The following is a 25,443-nucleotide window of genomic DNA, read 5'->3' as shown; positions in this document are numbered from 1 at the left end:
GGTAGAGATGTAGAGAGAGAGTGGGATGCAGAGGTAGAGATGTAGAGAGAGAGAGGGATGCAGAGGTAGAGATGTAGAGAGAGAGAGGGATGCAGAGGTAGAGATGTAGAGAGAGAGGGGGATGAAGAGGTAGAGAGAGAGGGGGATGCAGAGGTAGAGATGTAGAGAGAGAGGGGGATGGAGAGGTAGAGAGAGGGGGATGGAGAGGTAGAGATGTAGAGAGAGAGGGGGGGATGCAGAGGTGGAGATGTAGAGAGAGAGGGGGGGGGGGTGGAGAGGTAGAGATGTAGAGAGAGGGGGGGATGGAGAGGTAGAGATGTAGAGAGAGGGGGGATGGAGAGGTAGAGAGAGAGGGGGATGGAGAGGTAGAGATGTAGAGAGAGAGAGGGAGATGCAGATGTAGAGAGAGAGAGGGATGCAGAGGTAGAGATGTAGAGAGAGAGGGGGATGCAGAGGTAGAGATGTAGAGTGAGAGGGGGATGGAGAGGTAGAGAGAGATTGGGACGGAGATGTAGAGAGAGGAGGATGCAGAAGTAGAGATGTAGAGAGAGAGAGAGGGATGCAGAGGTAGAGATGTAGAGAGAGAGGGGGATGGAGAGGTAGAGATGTAGAGAGAGGGGGGATGCAGAGGTGGAGATGTAGAGAGAGAGGGGGGGTGGAGAGGTAGAGATGTAGAGATGTAGAGAGAGAGGGGGATGGAGATGTAGAGAGAGAGAGGGGGGGATGGAGAGGTAGAGAGAGAGGGGGGGATGCAGAGGTAGAGATGTAGAGAGAGGGGGGGATGGAGAGGTAGAGAGAGAGGGGGATGGAGAGGTAGAGATGTAGAGAGAGAGGGGGATGGAGAGGGCAGGGAGAGAGGCCGGCAAGGTTAAGGATTACTTGATGATTGATTAATTAACTAATTGATTGATTGGATTTATATAGCTCTTGTCGACACAGAGGATCAGAGCACTGGTGTTTGTGGTTACAATCTCGTTTGTATCAGTCCTTTCTAGCACAGTCAAATAGTGATATCCTGTCTGTCCTCATGGTCAAATAGTGATATCCTGTCTGTCCTCATGGTCGAATTGTGATATCCTGTCTGTCCTCATGGTCGAATTGTGATATCCTGTCTGTCCTCATGGTCGAATTGTGATATCCTGTCTGTCCTCATGGTCGAATTGTGATATCCTGTCTGTCCTCATGGTCAATGAGTGATATCCTGTCTGTCCTCATGGTCAATGAGAGAGAGGGGGATATCCTGTCTGTCCTCATGGTCGAATTGTGATATCCTGTCTGTCCTCATGGTCGAATTGTGATATCCTGTCTGTCCTCATGGTCAAATACTGATATCCTGTCTGTCCTCATGGTCAAATAGTGATATCCTGACTGTCTGTCCTCATGGTCAAATAGTGATATCCTGACTGTTTGTCCTCATGGTCAAATAGTGATATCCTGACTGTCTGTCCTCATGGTCAAATAGTGATATCCTGACTGTCTGTCCTCATGGTCAAATAGTGATATCCTGACTGTCTGTCCTCATGGTCAAATAGTGATATCCTGACTGTCTGTCCTCGTGGTCAAATAGTGATATCCTGACTGTCTGTCCTCGTGGTCAAATAGTGATATCCTGTCTGTCCTCGTGGTCAAATAGTGATATCCTGACTGTCTGTCCTCGTGGTCAAATAGTGATATCCTGTCTGTCCTCATGGTCAAATAGTGATATCCTGACTGTCTGTCCTCGTGGTCAATGAGTGATATCCTTTCTGTTTGTCCTCGTGGTCAAATAGTGATACCCTGTCTGTCCTCATGGTCAAATAGTGATATCCTGTCTGTCCTCATGGTCAAATAGTGATATCCTGTCTGTCCTCATGGTCAAATAGTGGTATCCTGTCTGTGTCCTGATGGTCAAATAGTGATATCCTGTCTGTCCTCATGGTCAATTACTGATATCCTGTCTGTCTGTATTGTCGGTCTGTCAGTCTCCTCGTGGCCAAGTAGTGATATCATATCTGTCCTCATGGTCAAATAGTGATATCCTGTCTGTCTGTCTGTCGGTCTCCCCATGGTCAAGTAGTGATATTCCCTCTGTCTGTCCTCATGGTCAAGTAGTGATATCCCCTCTGTCTGTCCTCATGGTTAAATAGTGATATCCTGTCTGTCCTCATGGTCAAATAGTGATATCCTGCCTGTCTGTCCTTCCTCATGGTCAAATAGTGATATCCTGTCTGTCCTCATGGTCAAATAGTGATATCCTGTCTGTCCTCATGGTCAAATAGTGATATCCTTTCTTTGTCTGTCCTCATGGTCAAATAGTGATATCCTGTCTGTCCTCATGGTCAAATAGTGATATCCTGATCATGGTGTCTAGTCATTCCATACTGTAGGCCACAGCCTGGTGTAATAGACAATCACTAACACATTTCTTGTGTGTGCATAGCTGAAGATGATTGTAAGAAATATGATGGCCTCACCAATTTATGTACGGCTTCCGCTGTATAGCCAGTTTCTTTAGATCTGCTAACACACACACACACACAGATTTGCAGACAGATAACTGACAGTGCAGGACGGGGCAGGGCAGAGACACATTTATATGGACGTAAACAACGTGTGACAGCTTGTGTGTGTGTTAGGGACAGATTGAGGCAGGGTCACATCCGTGTGTGTGTGTGTGTGTGTGTGTGTGTGTGTGTGTGTGTGTGTTACAGATTGAGGCAGGGTCACATCAGTGTGTGTGTGTGTGTGTGTTACAGATTGAGGCAGGGTCACATCCGTGTGTGTGTGTGTGTTACAGATTGAGGCAGGGTCACATCCGTGTGTGTGTGTGTGTGTGTGTGTGTGTGTGTGTGTGAGGGCCAGATGTCTGTGTGTGTTGGTTTTGCTCATCTGCCCTGGGGTAGAGGGTGTGACAGTCACAGAACAAATCCAGCAAATGAAGTTATTTATAGCATGTTTATTTAATCATCTACTACACTGTCTGATAGTGGACAACATTGTCTGGCACAGAGACTGCATTATGGCTTGTCCGTGTGCGTACGTGAAGGGATGCCAATGGATGTTTCCAATGCCATCTGGTAAATCCAGGACAGAGAGCATTTCAGATCTCTGGTCCCCGCACGCATGCAGGCTCTGACTGCAGGGCAATACATTAGAGAGAGAGAGTCTCTCTTCTTAGCTTCTGCCCTTATTCCTTCAGTCTCATCTGAAACCTCACTCCTCTCACGCTATCTACAGAGAGTGGAGAGAGGAGAAGGAAATAACCAAAATAGTAGAGAGGGAGAGAAGGTTACAGAAGGGGAGGATAGTAGTCTGTGTGATTAAGGGAGGAGGCGAGGGAGAGGATAGTAGTCTGGGATTAAGGGAGGAGATGAGGGAGAGGAGGTGGTCGGTGGTTAGGGAGGAGGTGAAGGAGAGGAGGTGGCTGGGGGTTAGGGAGGAGGTGAGGGAGAGAATAGTAGTCTGGGATTAATGGAGGAGGTGAGGGAGAGGAGGTGGTCAAGGGTTAGGGAGGAGGTGAGGGAGAGGTGGTGGTCGAAGTTAGGGAGGAGGGGGCGGGGGATGAGGCGGTCGGGGTTAGGGAGGAGGGGACGGGGGGATGAGGTGGTCGGGGGTTAGAGAGGAGGGGACGGGGGGATGAGGCGGTCGGGGGTTAGGGAGGAGGGGACGATGGGATGAGGTTAAGCCCTTTTATCAACTCGCTGTGTGATCTTCTTACATACCCCACGCCCACAACGTGTCTGTCTGTATGATCTTACAGGTATTTAGAGGTTGTGTGTGTCTCAGTGACTTGATTCTTGTAGAGGAGATTTTCCATCTGTGGAAAATCTGTGGCAGTAGCATTATTGTTAGCAATATTACAGATACACTGTTGTATTAATGACTGTAGGAGTATTACAGATACAATCAAATTCAATCAATCAAATGTATTTCTAAAGCCCTTCGTACATCAGCTGATATCTCAAAGTGCTGTACAGAAATCCAGCCTAAAACCCCCAAACAGCAAGCAATGCATTGAGAGTATCTCTACCGCTCCTCCTGTCTCTAGAGAGTTGAAAACAGCAGGTCTGGGACAGGTAGCACGTCCGGTGAACAGGTCAGGGTTCCATAGCCGCTGGCAGAACAGTTGAAACTGGAGCAGCAGCTCAACCAGGTGGACTGGGGACTGCAAGGAGTCACCATGCCAGGTACTCCTGATGCATGGTCCTACGGCTCAGGTCCTCTGAGAGAGAGAATAAGAGAGAGAGAGAGAGAGAGAGAGAGCACACTTAAATTCACGCAGAACACTGTATCAGACAGGACAAGTTGTCCAGATATAACGGACTGATCTGTAAAGCTGTCATCAAGACAAAGGGTGGCTATGAAGAATCTCAAATATAAAATGTATTTGGATTTAGCACTTTCTTTTAGTTAGTACATGATTCCATGTGTGTTATTTCATAGTTGTGATGTCTTCACTATTCTACAATGTAGAAAATAGTAAAAATAAAGAAAAACCCTTGAAGGAGTAGGTTTGTCCAAACTTTTGACTGGTACTGTAGTTTGTGAGAGGTGTGGTTGATAAGGCTCTGTGGGATGTAGCTAGGAGAGCACTGTGACTGACAGGTGAATTTAAATGTCGAATTGAGCTTGGGGGTTACTGCGCAAGATCCCATGGACAGGGTTGTATTCACTAGACAAAACGGAGGCAAATAGGCTGAAATCGGGGGCGGTACGATGTCAACTTGTCCAATAAGAAATGTCTGCTTTCTTTTCCGGCGCCACATCAGATTGAAACGTACTGGTGCAAATGGTTTCCAGTGGCTCTTCTCCCTCCCATCACCCTCTCCTCTCTCTTTTCTTCTCCACCCGTCTGTTTTATGTGATGTGGATTGAATTCATCCTTTCTCTGTTGAGCTGGCTGGTCTGAACCACCCAGATGTCCTGAGTAGATAACCTCTTACAGATGGTCCTGAGTAGATAACCTCTTACAGACGATTCTGTTACAGGCCTCTGAGGCGACACACTACGGAAATATCAGCGTCTCACTCTTCGTCTCTTCCACATTGCTTTTTATCTTCTCTTCTTCCTGTCAACCTCTTCTCTCTTTCTCTCATGCACACACACACACACACACACACACTCACACTCTAATCTAATTTCCCCAGATCATTAGTAAAGTGTCATCTATGAGGCAGCTCTCATGTCTTGTAATGACTTTTAAAGCTCCTTCCTGTGTCAGAAACATACCTCTGACTCACACAGTACACTATACTATACACTATATACTATACACTAGAGGTCAACCGATTATGACTTTTCAACACCGATACCGATTATTGGAGGACCAAAAAAAGCCGATACCGATATAAAAAAAATAATAATAAAAAAAAAATACATTTTTTTAATTTTTTTATTTGTAATAATGACAATTACAACAATACTGAATGAACACTTATTTTACCTTAATATAATTCATCAATAAAAATCAATTTAGCCTCAAATAAATAATGAAACATGTTCAATTTGGTTTTAATAATGCAAAAACAAAGTGTTGGAGAAGTAAAAGTGCACTATGTGCCCTGTAAGAAAGCTAACGTTTCAGTTCCTTGCTGAGAACATGAGAACATATGAAAGTTGGTGGTTCCTTTTAACATGAGACTTCAATATTCCAAGATAAGAAGTTTTAGGTTGTAGTTAATATAGTATTTATAGGACTATTTCTCTCTATACATTTTGTATTTCATATACCTTTGACTATTGGATGTTCTTATAGGCACTTTAGTATTGCCAGTGTAACAGTATAGCTTCCGTCCCTCTAGTTAGCCGCGCTAACTAGCCAGCCATTTCACTTCGGTCACACCAGCCTCATCTCGGGAGTTGATAGGCTTGAAGTCATAAACAGAGCAATGCTTGACGCACAACGAAGAGCTGCTGGCAAAATGCACGAAAGTGCTGTTTGAATGAATGTTTACGCGCCTGCTTCTGCCTACCACCGCTCAGTCAGATACTTAGATACTTGTATGCTCAGTCAGATTATATGCAACGCAGGACACGCTAGATAATATCTAGTGATATCATCAACCATGTGTAGTTAACTAGTGATTATGATTGATTGTTTTTTATAAGATAAGTTTAATGCTAGCTAGCAACTTACCTTGGCTTACTGCATTCGCGTAACAGTCTCCTTTTGGAGTGCAACGAGAGAGAGTCAGGTCGTTATTGCGTTGGACTAGTTAACTGTAAGGTTGCAAGATTGGATCCTCCGAGCTGACAAGGTGAAAATCTGTCATTCTGCCAATGAACAAGGCAGTTAACCCACCGTTCCTAGGCCATCATTGAAAATAAGAATGTGTTCTTAACTGACGCCATTAAAAGGTAATTTACCACCTTCACAAGTGCAGTCTCATTGCTATGATGGGGTCTAAAACCAGACTGAAGCATTTCATATACATTGTTTTTCTTCAGGAAGCAGTGAGTTGCTGGGCATCAGCTTTTTCACATTTTTTTGAGAAGAGTGGGAGATTTGATATAGGTGATAGTTTTTTATATTTTCTGGGTCAAGGTTTGGCTTTTTCAAGAGAAGCTTTATTACTGCCACTTTTAGTGAGTTTGGTACACATCCGGTGGATAGAGAGCAGTTTATTATGTTCAACATAGGAGGGCCAAGCACAGGAAGCAGCTCTTTCAGTAGTTTAGTTGGAATAGGGTCCAGTATGCAGCTTGAAGTTATATAGTACTAAAACACTTGAGTGTCTCCTTGATCCTAGGTCCTGGCAGAGTTGTGCAGACTCAGGATAACTGAGCTTTGGAGGAATACGCAGGTTTAGTTTACTTCAGAGCTCAGGTGTTTTCTGTCTACCAGGGAGCTAGTTTCTTATGACAAATGTTTTTAGGGGTGCAACTGCAGCTAAGGTATTGCGCAAGGCTAAATTGAGTTCCTCAATCAGGTGGTTAACTGAATTTTGTCCTCTAACGTCCTTGGGTAGGCAGAGGGAGTCTGGAAGGGCATCTAGGAATCTTTGTGTTGTCTGAGAATTTATAGCACAACTTTTGATGCTCCTTGGTTGGGGTCTGAGCAGATTATTTGTTGCGGTTGCAAACGTAATAAAATGGTGGTCCGATAGTCCAGGATTATGAGGAAAAATATTAAGATCCACAACATTTATTTCATGGGACAAAACTACGTCCAGAGTATGACTGTGGCAGTGAGTAGGTCCGGAGACATGTTGGACAAAACCCACTGAGTCGATGACGGCTCCGAAAGCCTTTTGGAGTGGGTCTGTGGACTTTTCCATGTGAATATTAGTCACCAAAAATTTGAATGTTATCTGCTATGACTACAAAGTCCGATTAGGTATTCAGGGAACTCAGTGAGGAATGCTGTATATGGCCCAGGAGGCCTGTAAACAGTAGCTATAAAAAGGGATTGAGTAGGCTGCATAGATTTCATGATTAGAAGCTCAAAACTATACTATACATCACACTAAACACTACACAATACACTACACTATAAATACTAAACACTACACTATGCATACTATACACTACACTGTACACTACACTATACAGTCGTGGCCAAAAGTTTTGAGAATGACACAAAAATTAATTTCCACCAAGTTTGCTGCTTCAGTGTCTTTAGATATTTTTGTCAGATGTTACTATGGAATACTGAAGTATAATTACAACATTTCATAAGTGTCAAATGCTTTTATTGACAACTACATGAAGTTGATGCAGAGTCAATATTTGCAGTGTCAACCCTTAGTTTTCAAGACCTCTGCAATCCACCCTGGCATGCTGTCTGTCAATTAACTTCTGGGCCACATCCTGACTGATGGCAGCCCATTCTTGCATAATCAATGCTTGGAGTTTGTCAGAATTTGTGGGTTTTTGTTTGTCCACCCGCCTCTTGAGGATTGACCACAAGTTCTCAATGGGATTAAGGTCTGGGGAGTTTCCTGGCCATGGACCCAAAATATCTATGTTTTGTTTCCCGAGCCACTTAGTTATCACTTTTGCCTTATGGCAAGGTGCTCCATCATGCTGGAAAAGGCATTGTTAGTCACCAAAACTGTTCCTGGATGGTTGGGAGAAGTTTCTCTCGGAGGATGTGTTGTTACCATTCTTTATTCATGGTTGTGTTGTGATTGAGCCCACTCCCTTGGCTGAGAAGCAACCCCACACATGAATGGTCTCAGGATGCTTTACCATTGGCTTGACACAGGACTGATGGTAGCGCTCACCTTGTCTTCTCTGGACAAGCTTTTTTCCGGATGCCTCAAACAATTGGAAAGGGGATTCATCAGAGAAAATGACTTTACCCCAGTCCTCAGCAGTCCAATCCCTGTACCTTTTGCAGAATATCAGTCTGTCCCTGATGTTTTCCTGGAGCGAAGTGGCTTCTTTGCTGCCCTTCTTGACACCGGGCCATCCTCCAAAAGTCTCAAAAGTCAAGCTCTGTACTGGTGGTGCACCGATCCCGCAGCTGAATCAACTTTAGGAGATGGTCCTGGCGCTTGCTGGACTTTCTTGGGGGCCCTGAAGCCTTCTTCACTACAATTGAACTGCTCTCCTTGAATTTTTGATGATCCGATAAATGGTTGATTTAGGTGTGATCTTACTGGCAGCAATATTCTTTCACGTGAAGCCCTTTTTGTGCAAAGCAATGATGATGGCATGTGTTTTCTTACAGGTAACCATGATTGACAGAGGAAGAACAATGATTCCCAAGCACCACCCTCCTTTTGAAGCTTCCAGCCTGTTATTCGACCTCAATCAGCATGACAGAGTGATCTCCAGCCTTGTCCTCGTCAACACTCACACCTGTGTTAACGAGAGAATCACTGACATGATGTCAGCTAGTCCTTTTGTGGCAGGGCTGAAATGCAGTGGAAATGTTTTTTGGGGATTCAGTTCATTTGCATGGCAAAGAGGGACTTTGCAATTAATTGCAATTCATCTGATAACTCTTCATAACATTCTGGTGTATTTGCAAATTGCCATCATACAAACTGAGGCAGCAAACTTTAAGATTTGTGTCATTCTCAAAACTTTTGGCCACGACTATACACTATACTAAACACTATACACTACACTATACATACTATACACTACACTATACATACTATACACTACACTATACATACTATACACTACACTATACATACTATACACTACACTATACATACTATACACTACTCTATACATACTGTACTAAACACCATACTATACACTATTCACACTACATTATACTATATATTACACTACACATACTATACTAAACACTACACTATACATACTATACACCATAGATATGGACTCCCAAGTGGTACAGCGGTCTAAGGCACTGCATCTCAGTGCAAGAGGTGTCACTGCCGTCCCTGGTTCAAATCCAGGCTGCATCAAGTTGTCCGAGTTTGGCCGGGGTAGGCCGTCATTGTAAATAAGAATGGGTTCTTAACTGACTTGCCTAGTTAAACTAAGGTTACATTAAAAATAATATATAAAATAATGTACATTATACATACCATACACTATACACTGCACGTACAGTGCTCTTGACATATTATGCATTATAATGTACATACAGCATACATATATTAATTACACTACACAATGGTCAGATTTCAGACCCCCCTCCCACCTTATGCGATATCCACCCAAAGCATATCGGACTGCTTTTTATGTACCACATCTCCGGATTCCTACCGCAAGCTCTGAACCTTTACACCGGAACATCGCAGCTAGCTAGCTGCTATCCGGGTCGCTACTCCTGGCTAACGTCTCTGTCCCGAAACAAGCACCAGTTAGCCTGGAGCTAACCTCAAGCTAGGCCCCCTCCCGGCTAGCCGAAGAGGTCCTTCAGTCAATTCCTGGGCTACAATACCTATTTTGCCAATTGCCCTGGACCCTTTTACTGTCCACACGGAGCCCTGCCGATCCATCATGGCTGGTCTTCCGACGTAACCGTCCGAGGAGGTTTCAACAGGCTCTTCCGTTGCGACGTCCCCTGGAAGCCTATCTGCTAGCCTGCTAGGCCCGCCCGCTAGCTGTCTGAATTGCCGTGTCTCCAGCTCGCCTAGCTACTCCCTGGACCCTATGATCACTCGGCTACACATGCCTCTCCCTAATGTCAATATGCCTTGTCCATTGCTGTTTTGGTTAGTGATTATTGTCTTATTTCACTGTAGAGTCTCCAGCCCTGCTCAATATGCCTCAGCTAGCCCTTTTGTTCCACCCCCCACACATGCGGTGACCTCACCTGGCTTAAATTGTGCCTCTCGAGACAAAACCTCTCTCATCGTCACTCAATGCCTAGGTTTACCTCCACTGTACTCACATCCTACCATACCTCTGTCTCTACATTATGCCTTGAATCTTTTTTTCCGCGCCCAGAAATCTGCTCCTTTTACTCTCTGTTCCGAATGCACTAGACAACTAGTTCTTATAGACTTTAGCCGTACCCTTATCCTACTCCTCATCTGTTCCTCTGGTGATGTAGAGGTTAACCTCGGCCCTGCAGCCCCCAACCTCGGCCCTGCAGCCCCCATCACCACTCCCATTCCCCAGGTGCTCTCATTTGTTGACTTCTGTAACCGTAAAAGGCTTGTTTTCATGCATGCTAACATTAGAAGCCTCCTCCCTAAGTTTGTTTTATTCACTGCTTTAGCACACTCTACCAACCCTGATGTCCTAGCTGTGTCTGAATCCTGGCTTAGGAAGGCCACCAAAAATCCTTAACACCTTGGCCATCCTACAATCTAAGCTAGATGCCCTCAATCTCACACAAATTGTCAACGAATCTACCAGGTACAACCCTAAATCCGTAACCATGGGCACCCTATCATCCTGACCAACTTGCCCTCTAAATACATCTCTGCTGTCTTCAACCAGGATCTCAAACCAGGATCTTTTTGCACCCCAGTATCTCTACTTGCACGTCATCATCTGCACATATATCAGTTCAGTATTAATGCTAAATTGTATTTTTTTCCCTCTATGGCCTATTTATTGCCATACCTCCCTACTCTTCCACATTTGCACACACTGTACATAGATTGTTTTATTTTGTATTATTGACTGTATGTTTGTGTATGTGTAACTATGTGTTGTTTATGCTGCACTTCTTTGCTTGATCTGGGCCAGATCACAGTTGTAAATGAGAACTTGTTCTCAACTGGCCTACCTGCTTAAATAAAGGTGAAATAAAATATATATTTTTTTATAGAATATAGAATGATATTATTATAATTCAGCTTGCAGCATACCACCCTGCATCCCACTGAAGGGTGGTACTGAATCTATGCAGGGTTGTTCCCGGTCAGTCCCTGGATGTGAGACCAGATGCTGCTGGAAGTGGTGTTGGAGGGCTAGTAGGAGGCAATATTTCCTCTGGTCTAAAATACATATATGCTAATGCCCCAGGGCAGTGATTGGGGACATTGCCCTTTGTAGGGTGCTGTATTTCGGATGGGACATTAAACGGGTGTCCTGACTCTCTGTGGTCACTAAAGATCCCATGGCACTTATCGTATGAATAGGGGTGTTTCCCCCATGTCCCTCATACCACAATGGCCACCCAAGCATTTGCCGGAGCATAGTTTCTTCTCCGCAATGAGTTTGGATGTGAATACATTCGCGGCGGTCTGATTGGTTCAGAAACCGCTGGGTTGGCCAGAGCCAGAACACATGGGTAAAGCAGTGGTTTGAATATTTTGTCATTGGCTTTTATACTCTGGTTAAAGATCATCCAATCGCTGATGACTTTCTTTTGAACAACACCCCTTTTGCCCCTCGAAGACTTCAGTGATGTCATTCTCAGATTAAAGTATGTAGCGAACAACAGAGCAGCAGTAGTGTTTAGTGGAAGTCATCAGGCTAGTAGCCACAACATTTCCTCATGGGTTTTAGCCCTAATGCTACACAATCAATACAGGCCTAAGGGTGGGTGTGTCAGGGTGTGTGTGTGTGTTCAGTGCAATCCACAAGTGTGTTTGACATTTGACTGCTTGCTGTAGAGCTGTTTGTGTCCCAGTGCAGTAGGATGTTTATTTTACCTTTATTTAACTAGGCAAGTCAGTTAAGAACAAATTCTTATTTTCAATGACAGCCTAGGAACAGTGGGTTAAAACTGCCTTGTTCAGGGGCAGAACGACAGATTTGTACCTTGTCAGCTGGGAGATTTGAACTTGCAACCTTTCGGTTACTAGTCCAACGCAGCTACCCTGCCCTCCCAAAAGGATGTATGATATTCCTGTTTGTGTCCCAGTCAGTCAGGGTTAAACTCAACTAGCCTGTATCTGAGAGAGGGCTATCAGAGGATGAGGATGAAGAAGGAATTACTGCTTTCTGTCAAGAGATGAGAGAGAATGATGATGAGGGATGACTTTCCTGTGTGAGGTGATAGAGAATGGACAGATGGATGGATGAGTGGATTAAAGAAGGGAAGATGAAAGATGAGAAGATGTTCCCTAATTTCCCTTTCCCTTTGGTTGGTGTCCGGTCTCTCTGTATTTCTGACTTAATGGTGTGAATGAATCACAGGGTTGGAAAATTCCAGAAACTTTTCAGAAACCCTGGTTGGTGAATATCTGGAATCAAAAGGAAATAAACCGCCAGCGAATTCTTCTTCTTCTTCTTCTATTGCAACCCTACCGACACACAGAAGATCATTATTGTGACGGCTAAATCATGTCTGCCAGCCTGCCCTCTTTTCCTTCTGTCGGCTTCAGTGTTGTTTTTAAGAGTAGGTATGATGGTCAGCACCTCTAGCTGGGTCACAACAACACCAAAGTAAAACAACCTAGCTGTACCATATTAATAAGATACTAAGTTAGTGATAAGGTAGGCCGACATCTGTCTTCATGTATCCTACCTTAAACCCAATTAACTATTAACTCCTACCTTAAACACATTTAACTATTAACTCCTACCTTAAACACATTTTTTATTTTTTATTAATTTCACCTTTATTTAACAAGGTAGGCAAGTTGAGAACAAGTTCTCATTTACAATTGCGACCTGGCCAAGATAAAGCAAAGCAGTTCGACACATACAACGAGTTACACATGGAGTAAAACAAACATACAGTCAATAATACAGTATAAACAAGTCTATATACGATGTGAGCAAATGAGGTGAGATAAGGGAGGTGAAGGCAAAAAAGGCCATGGTGGCAAAGTAAATACAATATAGCAAATAAAACACTGGAATGGTAGATTTGCAATGGAAGAATGTGCAAAGTAGAAATACAAATAATGGGGTGCAAAGGAGCAAAATAAATAAATTATATACAGTAGGGAAAGAGGTAGTTGTTTGGGCTAAATTATAGGTGGGCTATGTACAGGTGCAGTAATCTGTGAGCTACTCTGACAGTTGGTGCTTAAAGCTAGTGAGGGAGATAAGTGTTTCCAGTTTCAGAGATTTTTGTAGTTCGTTCCAGTCATTGGCAGCAGAGAACTGGAAGGAGAGGCGGCCAAAGAAAGAATTGGTTTTTGGGGGTGACTAGAGAGATATACCTGCTGGAGCGTGTGCTACAGGTGGGAGATGCTATGGTGACCAGCGAGCTGAGATAAGGGGGGACTTTACCTAGCAGGGTCTTGTAGATGACATGGAGCCAGTGGGTTTGGCGACGAGTATGAAGCGAGGGCCAGCCAACGAGAGCATACAGGTCGCAATGGTGGGTAGTATATGGGGCTTTGGTGACAAAACGGATTGCACTGTGATAGACTGCATCCAATTTGTTGAGTAGGGTATTGGAGGCTATTTTGTAAATGACAACGCCAAAGTCGAGGATTGGTAGGATGGTCAGTTTTACAAGGGTATGGTTGGCAGCATGAGTGAAGGATGCTTTGTTGCGAAATAGGAAGCCAATTCTAGATTTAACTTTGGATCGGAGATGTTTGATATGGGTCTGGAAGGAGAGTTTACAGTCTAACCAGACACCTAAGTATTTGTAGTTGTCCACGTATTCTAAGTCAGAGCCGTCCAGAGTAGTGATGTTGGACAGGCGGGTAGGTGCAGGTAGCGATCGGTTGAAGAGCATGCATTTAGTTTTACTTGTATTTAAGAGCAATTGGAGGCCACGGAAGGAGAGTTGTATGGCATTGAAGCTTGCCTGGAGGGTTGTTAACACAGTGTCCAAAGAAGGGCCAGAAGTATACAGAATGGTGTCGTCTGCGTAGATGTGGATCGGAGACTCACCAGCAGCAAGAGCGACCTCATTGATGTATACAGAGAAGAGAGTCGGTCCAAGAATTGAATTGAACTATTAACTCCTACCTGATATCCAATTAACTATTAACTCCTACCGTAAAACCATTTAGCTATTAACTACTACCTGATATCTATTTAACTATTAACTACTACCTTAAACCCATTTAACTATTAACTCCTACCTGATATCTATTTAACTATTAACTCCTACCTGATATCTATTTAACTATTAACTCCTACCTGATATCTATTTAACTATTAACTCCTACCTGATATATATTTAACTATTAACTACTACCTGATATCCAATTAACTATTAACTCCTACCTGATATATATTTAACTATTAACTACTACCTGATATCCAATTAACTATTAACTCCTACCTGATATCTAGTTAACTATTAACTCCTACCTGATATCTATTTAACTATTAACTACTACCTTAAACCCATTTAACTATTAACTCCTACCTGATATCTATTTAACTATTAACTCCTACCTGATATCTATTTAACTATTAACTCCTACCTGATATCTATTTAACTATTAACTACTACCTGATATCCATTTAACTATTAACTCCTACCTTAAACCCATTTAACTATTAACTCCTACCTGATATCCATTTAACTATTAACTCCTACCTGATATCCATTTAACTATACTGTGCAAAAATATAATGCAACATGTAAAGTGTTGGTCCCATGTTTCACGAACTGAAATAAAATATCCTAGAAATGTTCCATATGTACAAAAAGCTTATTTCTCTCAAATGTGTTTATATCACTGCTAGTGAGCATTTGTCCTTTGTCAAGATAATCCATTCACCTGACAGGTGTGACATACCATGAAGCTGATTAAACAGCACGATCATTACACAGGTGCACCTTGTGCGAGGGACAATACATTGCCACTCTTACATGTGCAGTTGTATCACACAACACAATGCCACAGATGTCTCAAGTTTTGAGGGAGTGTGCAATTGGCATCCTGACTGCAGGAATGTCCACCAGAGCTGTTGCCAGAGCATTTGATGTTAATTTCTCTACTGTAAGCCGCCTCCAATGTAGATTTGATTAAGATGGTAGAAATCCAAATAAATGATCAAAAGCCATCTACGGACCCCCCCAAACCTCACATCAAGCCCCCCCAATGTCCAGTATATAGTATCAGTTCTATATGTTTGACAAGTAGTATACAGCTGCGCCTTAGATAATTGTTTATTCAACCTATGTTTTGTATTCTCTGTGAATATGGTGATGTGTTTTTCACTCCCTGTTCAGAGAAATAGTCATCGAAGTTGTTAGGTAATGCGATGGGGCATAAGCTTGATGTTACCATGTTCTGACCACTTGATGGTGCTGTTTCTGCTATACTGGCTCACTCTATCATCCAGTTCGAGGTTGCCTGTTGCACATCCAATACAAATTCACCAAATATGGTTTAGATTCAGAATATACCAATCAACATGTTAATTGGCCACAGTTGAAGTTGGGTACTACCCACATTATGCCATTTAAGTTTGACTTGGTCCTGGGGAAACCGATGGATGAGCATACAATGGTGATTGTGCGAGCCTTTAGATTTTTCTACTTTGCTGCTGTGATGATGAGTACTGGATTACAATTGTGGATGAAGAAAACATGGACATAAAAGGGGATATTCGTGCATCCAAGTTATCCAGCAAGGTCATATTTTTGGCCAAACAGAGAGCACACATGTTATGTACTAAAACCAAGCATCATCTGCACCATTAAGGCACCAACCACTGCTACTGGTCGCCTATATAATTTGGGGTGTAGGAACATCACTGTAATTGAAGGTGCACTTAAGACAGAAAAGAAAGTGAAAGAGTGACATTTCTTTACAATAAATCAAATCAAATCATAACCCATTTACTTGTGTTAATGCTGTTGGCTCCGTCATTCTCTTACCAAACTTTGCATCTGCGCTGTTCTTCAAGTACATTTTTTTGTTGTTGTAAAATGTTCAATGGAAATTGTTTTTAATCTCTGTCCATATTGTCCATGAGTTTTTAGGGAGATAGAAAATAGCAATTTTTTCATAACTCAATCAATCAAATGTATTTATAAAGCCCTTTTTACATCTGCAGATGTCACAAAGTGCTGTACAGAAACCCGGCCTAAAAGTCCAAAGAGCAAGTAATGCAGATGTAGAAGCACGGTGGCTGGGAAAAACTACCACCAGTTTGACTGAATTGCACGAGAATTATACATGTATGGATTTTCTTATGCGTTGTTTTCTCTTTATTTCAACCAACCTGCCTCCTGCCATTCACCCACACAATTTTTCATGACCCTAAACCCGCCTGCCCCACGGATATAACCACCCGTGTGTCACTAGTGTGTGATGTGTTCATACACACATTAAAGGGAAGGCTTTGACCAAAATATGCTCTAAGAATTTTATCCCATCGATCGTCCTTACCCCTCTTCTGTTTTTCCCTAACTTTATGCAAACCTTTTGACGCGGTTGCTAGGTGTTGGGTTAAGGTCGCTACACTATCCCCTTCCTTTGGGAGAGCTTTTCCCCACGGCCTCTCTGATGGTCTCACGGGCGCCATCCCACTTCTGACACTGTCTTGTTTTTTATGTGTCTATCAGCTTCTAATCTCCTCCTCCTCTCCCTTTGTGTGTTTCAGATTAACCTGCGTCTCATCCTGGTCAGTGGGAAGACGAAAGAGTTCCTGTTTTCTCCCAATGACTCGGCCGCAGACATTGCCAAACACGTCTACGATAACTGGCCAATGGGTGAGTGACACCACACAGACACACATTACAACTGGCCAATGGGTGAGTGACACCAAATGCATACATATCAGTGGAGGCTGGTGGAGGGAGGATGATATTATTCAATTCCACCCATTACAATGAGCCTATCATGCGATTTAAAGTGACACCAGCCACTACTGGTGCATTTGGAAAGTATTCAGACCCCTGGACCTTTTCCACATTTTGTTACTTTACATCATTATTATCAAATGTATTCAATAAAAAAAAATCCTTATCAATCTACGCACAATACCCCATAATGACAAAGTGAAAACAGGTTTGAAGAAAGTTGAGCAAATTTATAAAAAAAATACCTTATCTACATAAGTATTCAGACCCTTTGCTATGATACTCGAAATTGAGCTCAGGTGCAGCCTGTTTCCATTGATCATCCTTGAGATGTTTCTACAACTTTATTGGAGTCCACCTGTGGTAAATTCAATTGATTGGATATGATTTGGAAATGCACATGCCTGTCCATATAAGGTCCCACAGTTGGCAGTGCATGTCAGAGCAAAAACCAAGCCATGAGGTTGAAGGAATTGTCCGTAGAGCTCAGAGACAGGATTGTGTCGAGGCACAGATCTGGGGAAGGGTACCAAAACACTTCTGCAGCATTGAAGGTCCCCAAGGACACAGTGGCCTCCATCATTCTTAAATGGAAGAAGTTTGGAACCACCAAGACTCTTCCTAGAGCTGGCCGCCCGGCCAAACTGAGCAATCGGGGGGAAAAGGGCCTTGGTCAGGGAGGTGACCAAGAACCTGATGGTCACTCTGACAGAGCTCCAGAACTTCTCTGTGGAGATAGTTGTCCTTCTGGAAGGTTCTCCCATCTCTGCAGCACTTCACCAATCCGGCCTTTATGGTAGAGTGGCCAGACGGAAGCCAGTCTTCAGTAAAAGGCACATGACAGCCCTCTTGGATTTTGTCAAAAGGCACCTAAAGACTCTAAGACCATGAGAAAAAAGATTCTCTAGTCCGCTGAAACCAAGATTGAACTCTTTTACCTGAATGCCAAGCGTCACATCTGGAGGAAACCATCCCTACGGTGAAGCATGGTGGTGGCAGCATCATGCTGTGGTTGTTTTTCAGCGGCAGGGACTGGGAGACTAGTCAGAATCGAACAAAATATGAACAATGCAAAGTACAGAGAGATCCTTGATGAAATCTGCTCAGGACCTCAGACTGAGGTGAAGGTTCACCTTCAAACAGCACACAGCCAAGACAAAGCAGGAGTGGCTTCGGGACAAGTCTCTGAATGTCCATGGGTGGCCCGGACTTGAACCCGATCACAAATCTCTGGAGAGACCTGAAAATAGCTATGCAGCGATGCTCTCCATCCAACCTGACAGAGCCTGAGAGGATCTGCATAGAGGAATGGGAGCAACTCCCCAAATGCACTTGTGCCAAGCTTGTAGCGTCACACCAAAGAAGTCTTGAGGCTGTAATTGCTGCCAAAGATGCTTCAACAAAGTACTGAGTAAAGGGTCTGAATACTTATGTAAATGTGACATTTTTAATAATAAACTTTCTAAAAACCTGTTGTTGCTTTGTCATTATGGGTTATTGTGTGTAAATTGTTGCGTGGGGAAAAAAACAATTGAATCCACTTTAGAATCTGGTCAGGCTTCTGGTCAGTCTACGGAGACGGGCACATAGCGCACCCTGAACTAACATCGATGGCCCTGAACTAACTTTTTATTTGACTCTATGTAAACTGGAAACCACATATCCTGAGGCTGCATTCATTGGAGCTGGGGATTTTAACAAGGCTAATCTGAAAACAAGGCTCCCTAAATTCTATCAGCATATCGATTGTGCTACCAGGGCTGGTAAAACCCTGGATCATTGTTATTCTAACTGCCGCGATTCATATAAGGCCCTCCCCCGCCCTCCTTTTGGAAAAACTGACCACGACTCCATTTTGTTGCTTCCAGCCTATAGACAGACACTAAAACAGGAAGCTCCCGCACTCAGGTCTGTTCAATGCTGGTCCGACCAATCTGATTCCACGCTTCAAGATTGCTACGATCACGTGGACTGGGATACGTTCCGCATTGCGTCAAACAACAATATTGACGAATACGCTGATTCGGTGAGCGAGTTTATTAGCAAGTGCATTAGCAATGTCGTACTCACAGCAACTATTAAAACATTCCCAAACCAGAAACCGTGGATTGATGGCAGCATTCGCGCAAAACTGAAAGACTGTTAAACAGCCACCACTAACATTGAGTGGCTGCTGCCAACATGCTGACTCAAATCTCTAGCCACTTTAAGAATGAAAAATTGATATAAAAAATGTATCACTAGTCACTTTAAACAATGCCACTTAATATAATGTTTACATACCCTACGTTACTCATCTCATATTTAAATACTGTACTCAAAACCATCTACTGCATCTTGCCTATGCCGTTCTGTACCATCACTCATTCATATATCTTTATGTACATATTTTTCATCCCTTTACACTTGTGTGTATAAGGTAGTTGTTGTGAAATTGCTAGATTACTCGTTGGTTATTACTGCATTGACAGAACTAGAAGCACAAGCATTTTGCTACACTCGCATTGACATCTGCTAACCACGTGTATGTGACATAAAATTTGATTTGATTTGAATAAGGCTGTAACGTGACAAAATGTTAAAACTCCAAGGGTCTGAATGCACTGTATGATATACAGTATGAGAAGTAATACAGGGGAGATGGAGAAGTAATACAGGGAACATGGAGGAGAAGTAATACAGGGAAGATGGAGGAGAAGTATTACAGGGGAGATGGAGGAGAAGTAATACAGGGGAGATGGAGGAGAAGTAATACAGGGAAGATGGAGGAGAAGTATTACAGGGGAGATGGAGGAGAAGTATTACAGGGAAGATGGAGGAGAAGTAATACAGGGAAGATGGAGGAGAAGTAATACAGGGAAGATGGAGGAGAAGTAATACAGGGAAGATGGAGGAGAAGTAATACAGGGAAGATGGAGGAGAAGTAATACAGGGAAGATGGAGGAGAAGTAATACAGGGAAGATGGAGGAGAAGTAATACAGGGGAGATGGAGGAGAAGTAATACAGGGAAGATGGAGGAGAAGTAATACAGGGAAGATGGAGGAGAAGTAATACAGGGAAGATGGAGGAGAAGTATTACAGGGAAGATGGAGGAGAAGTAATACAGGGGAGATGGAGGAGAAGTAATACAGGGAAGATGGAGGAGAAGTAATACAGAGAAGATGGAGGAGAAGTAATACAGGGAAGATGGAGAAGTATTACAGGGGAGATGGAGGAGAAGTAATACAGGGAAGATGGAGGAGAAGTAATACAGGGAAGATGGAGGAGAAGTAATACAGGGAAGATGGAGGAGAAGTAATACAGGGAAGATGGAGGAGAAGTAATACAGGGGAGATGGAGGAGAAGTAATACAGGGAAGATGGAGAAGTAATACAGGGGAGATGGAGGAGAAGTAATACAGGGAAGATGGAGGAGAAGTAATACAGGGAAGATGGAGGAGAAGTAATACAGGGAAGATGGAGGAGAAGTAATACAGGGAAGATGGAGGAGAAGTAATACAGGGAAGATGGAGGAGAAGTATTACAGGGAAGATGGAGGAGAAGTAATACAGAGGAGATGGAGGAGAAGTAATACAGGGGAGATGGAGGAGAAGTAATACAGGGAAGATGGAGAAGTAATACAGAGAAGATGGAGGAGAAGTAATACAGGGAAGATGGAGGAGAAGTATTACAGGGAAGATGGAGGAGAAGTTATACAGGGAAGATGGAGGAGAAGTAATACAGGGAAGATGGAGGAGAAGTAATACAGGGAAGATAGAGGAGAAGTATTACAGGGAAGATGGAGGAGAAGTAATACAGAGAAGATGGAGGAGAAGTAATACAGAGAAGATGGAGGAGAAGTAATACAGGAAAGATGGAGGAGAAGTAATACAGGAAAGATGGAGGAGAAGTAATACAGGAAAGAGGGAGGAGAAGTAATACAGGGAAGATGGAGGAGAAGTAATACAGGGAAGATGGAGGAGAAGTTATACAGGGGAGATGGAGGAGAAGTATTACAGGGAAGATGGAGGAGAAGTAATACAGGGAAGATGGAGGAGAAGTAATACAGGGAAGATGGAGGAGAAGTAATACAGGGGAGATGGAGAAGTATTACAGGGAAGATGGAGGAGAAGTAATACAGGGAAGATGGAGGAGAAGTAATACAGGGAAGATGGAGGAGAAGTAATACAGGGAAGATGGAGGAGAAGTAATACAGGGAAGATGGAGGAGAAGTAATACAGGGAAGATGGAGGAGAAGTAATACAGGGAAGATGGAGGAGAAGTAATACAGGGAAGATGGAGGAGAAGTAATACAGGGAAGATGGAGGAGAAGTAATACAGGGAAGATGGAGGAGAAGTATTACAGGGGAGATGGAGGAGAAGTAATACAGGGAAGATGGAGGAGAAGTTATACAGGGAAGATGGAGGAGAAGTTATACAGGGAAGATTGAGAAGTAATACAGGGAAGATGGAGGAGAAGTAATACAGGGAAGATGGAGGAGAAGTTATACAGGGAAGATGGAGGAGAAGTAATACAGGGAAGATGGAGGAGAAGTAATACAGGGAAGATGGAGAAGTAATACAGGGAAGATGGAGAAGTAATACAGGGAAGATGGAGGAGAAGTAATACAGGGAAGATGGAGGAGAAGTTATACAGGGAAGATGGAGGAGAAGTAATACAGGGAAGATGGAGGAGAAGTAATACAGGGAAGATGGAGGAGAAGTAATACAGGGAAGATGGAGGAGAAGTATTACAGGGGAGATGGAGAAGTATTACAGGGAAGATGGAGGAGAAGTAATACAGGGAAGATGGAGGAGAAGTATTACAGGGGAGATGGAGGAGAAGTAATACAGGGAAGATGGAGAAGTTATACAGGGAAGATGGAGGAGAAGTTATACAGGGAAGATGGAGGAGAAGTTATACAGGGAAGATGGAGGAGAAGTAATACAGGGAAGATGGAGAAGTTATACAGGGAAGATGGAGGAGAAGTAATACAGGGAAGATGGAGGAGAAGTAATACAGGGAAGATGGAGGAGAAGTAATACAGGGAAGATGGAGGAGAAGTATTACAGGGGAGATGGAGGAGAAGTAATACAGGGAAGATGGAGGAGAAGTTATACAGGGAAGATGGAGGAGAAGTTATACAGGGAAGATGGAGGAGAAGTTATACAGGGAAGATGGAGGAGAAGTAATACAGGGAAGATGGAGGAGAAGTAATACAGGGAAGATGGAGGAGAAGTAATACAGGGAAGATGGAGGAGAAGTAATACAGGGAAGATGGAGAAGTAATACAGGGAAGATGGAGGAGAAGTAATACAGGGAAGATGGAGGAGAAGTAATACAGGGAAGATGGAGGAGAAGTAATACAGGGAAGATGGAGGAGAAGTAATACAGGGGAGATGGAGGAGAAGTAATACAGGGAAGATGGAGGAGAAGTAATACAGGGAAGATGGAGGAGAAGTAATGCAGGGGAGATGGAGGAGAAGTAATACAGGGAAGATGGAGGAGAAGTAATACAGGGAAGATGGAGGAGCTCTGGTGGGAATGAAGGGGACATGTTACACACTAATGAGTTTAAAGACATTGAGCCAGAACCCCTCACAGAACCCGGGATATTATACACACACACACACCTGAACATGTTGACTTGCATGGCTTGTTAGGCTAGTGGTTAGAGCGTCGGACTAGTTACCAGAAGGTTGCAAGTTCAAACCCCCGAGCTGACATGGTACAAATCTGTCGTTCTGCCCCTGAACAAGGCTGTCATTGAAAATAAGAATTTGTTCTTAACTGACTTGCCTAGTTAAATAAAGGTAAAATAAAAGGTGTGGGTTGGTATGGTGTCCTCCAGACCCATTTCTCTGTCTTCCTTCTTTCTATCTGTCTCTCCTTCTGTTGATGGCGATGATAATGGTGGTGATGATGGTGATCTTCATTTCTCTTCAGACTGGGAGGAGGAACAGGTCAGCAGTCCTAACATCCTGAGGCTCATCTACCAGGGTCGCTTTCTACATGGAAACGTCACGCTAGGAGGTGAGAACACACCGGAAACACACACACACACACACACACACACCCGGAATCAGACACACACACACCGGAAACACACCGGAAACACACACACACACACACACCAGACACACACAGTCAAAATCAGTCAATTGAAATCAATTCATTAGGCCCTAATCAATGGATCACATGACTGGGAATACAGACCTTTTCTGGATCAGAAACCGGTCCCATATCTGGTGTGACCACCATTTGGCTCACGACACAGGCTGTTGATTGTGGCCTGTGGAATGTTGTTCCACTCCTCTTCAATGGCTGTGAGAAGTTGCTGGATATTGGCGTACAGATCCTTGTGACATGGAGCATTATCATGCTGAAACATGAGGTGATGGTGGCAGATGAGTAGCATGACAACCACTGGTTTCATCAGCTGCCCGGTGAAGAAGCCAGATGAGTAGCATGACACCCACAGGTTTCATCAGCTGCCCGGTGAAGAAGCCAGATGAGTAGCATGACAACCACAGGTTTCATCAGCTGCCCGGTGAGGAAGCCAGATGAGTAGCATGACAACCACTGGTTTCATCAGCTGCCCGGTGAAGAAGCCAGATGAGTAGCATGACACCCACAGGTTTCATCAGCTGCCCGGTGAAGAAGCCAGATGAGTAGCATGACACCCACAGGTTTCATCAGCTGCTCGGTGAAGAAGCCAGATGAGTAGCATGACACCCACAGGTTTCATCAGCTGCCCGGTGAAGAAGCCAGATGAGTAGCATGACACCCACAGGTTTCATCAGCTGCCCGGTGAAGAAGCCAGATGAGTAGCATGACACCCACAGGTTTCATCAGCTGCCCGGTGAAGAAGCCAGATGAGTAGCATGACACCCACAGGTTTCATCAGCTGCCCGGTGAAGAAGCCAGATGAGTAGCATGACAACCACAGGTTTCATCAGTAGCCCGGTGAAGAAGCCAGATGAGTAGCATGACAACCACAGGTTTCATCAGCAGCCCGGTGAAGAAGCCAGATGAGTAGCATGACAACCACAGGTTTCATCAGCAGCCCGGTGAAGAAGCCAGATGAGTAGCATGACAACCACAGGTTTCATCAGCAGCCCGGTGAAGAAGCCAGATGAGTAGCATGACAACCACAGGTTTCATCAGCAGCCCGGTGAAGAAGCCAGATGAGTAGCATGACAACCACAGGTTTCATCAGCAGCCCGGTGAAGAAGCCAGATGAGTAGCATGACAACCACAGGTTTCATCAGCTGCCCGGTGAAGAAGCCAGATGAGTAGCATGACACCCACAGGTTTCATCAGCTGCCCGGTGAAGAAGCCAGATGAGTAGCATGACACCCACAGGTTTCATCAGCTGCCCGGTGAAGAAGCCAGATGAGTAGCATGACAACCACAGGTTTCATCAGCAGCCCAGTGAAGAAGCCAGATGAGTAGCATGACAACCACAGGTTTCATCAGCAGCCCGGTGAAGAAGCCAGATGAGTAGCATGACAACCACAGGTTTCATCAGCTGCCCGGTGAAGAAGCCAGATGAGTAGTTGTAATTGTCTGCATCATTTCCAATCCCCCATATTTTTATTTTGGTGAACATATCATTTAAATATGAGCCCTTTTTCATGCCACTTGTGAAATCCACTTCTATCATTGGAGGGGAGGAGACAGGTTAAAGCTATGATCCCTTATTGGTATTGATGTCCACTTCTATCATTGGAGGGGAGGAGACAGGTTAAAGCTATGATCCCTTATTGGTATTGATGTCCACTTCTATCATTGGAGGGGAGGAGACAGGTTAAAGCTATGATCCCTTATTGGTATTGATGTCCACTTCTATCAGTGGAGGGGAGGAGACAGGTTAAAGCTATGATCCCTTATTGGTATTGATGTCCACTTCTATCATTGGAGGGGAGGAGACAGGTTAAAGCTATGATCCCTTATTGGTATTGGTGTCCACTTCTATCATTGGAGGGGAGGAGACAGGTTAAAGCTATGATCCCTTATTGGTATTGATGTCCATTTCTATCATTGGAGGGGAGGAGACAGGTTAAAGATATGATCCCTTATTGGTATTGATGTCCACTTCTATCATTGGAGGGGAGGAGACAGGTTAAAGCTATGATCCCTTATTGGTATTGATGTCCACTTCTATCATTGGAGGGGAGGAGACAGGTTAAAGCTATGATCCCTTATTGGTGTCCACTTCTATCATTGGAGGGGAGGAGACAGGTTAAAGCTATGATCCCTTATTGGTATTGATGTCCACTTCTATCATTGGAGGGGAGGAGACAGGTTAAAGCTATGATCCCTTATTGGTATTGGTGTCCACTTCTATCATTGGAGGGGAGGAGACAGGTTAAAGCTATGATCCCTTATTGGTATTGGTGTCCACTTCTATCATTGGAGGGGA

At 43.8% G+C, this 25,443-nt stretch overlaps 1 protein-coding gene across 1 annotated transcript in view; it reads left to right on the top strand.

Annotated features, from left to right (window-relative positions):
- The window catches only part of LOC110515723 (ubiquitin-like protein 3), a 51,391-nt gene that overhangs the window by 21,674 nt on the left and 4,274 nt on the right, over positions 1-25,443 (top strand). The window contains exons 2-3 of the mRNA XM_036968327.1: positions 16,840-16,948; positions 22,965-23,051. Coding sequence (XP_036824222.1) covers positions 16,840-16,948; positions 22,965-23,051 — 196 coding nt within the window. The remainder of the gene's footprint in view (positions 1-16,839; positions 16,949-22,964; positions 23,052-25,443) is intronic.

Source organism: Oncorhynchus mykiss, chromosome Y, assembly GCF_013265735.2.
Source record: "Oncorhynchus mykiss isolate Arlee chromosome Y, USDA_OmykA_1.1, whole genome shotgun sequence".
Classification (NCBI taxonomy): domain Eukaryota; kingdom Metazoa; phylum Chordata; class Actinopteri; order Salmoniformes; family Salmonidae; genus Oncorhynchus; species Oncorhynchus mykiss.
Note: the sequence above shows the minus strand (reverse complement) of the source record. Positions and strands in the feature narration are given on the sequence as shown.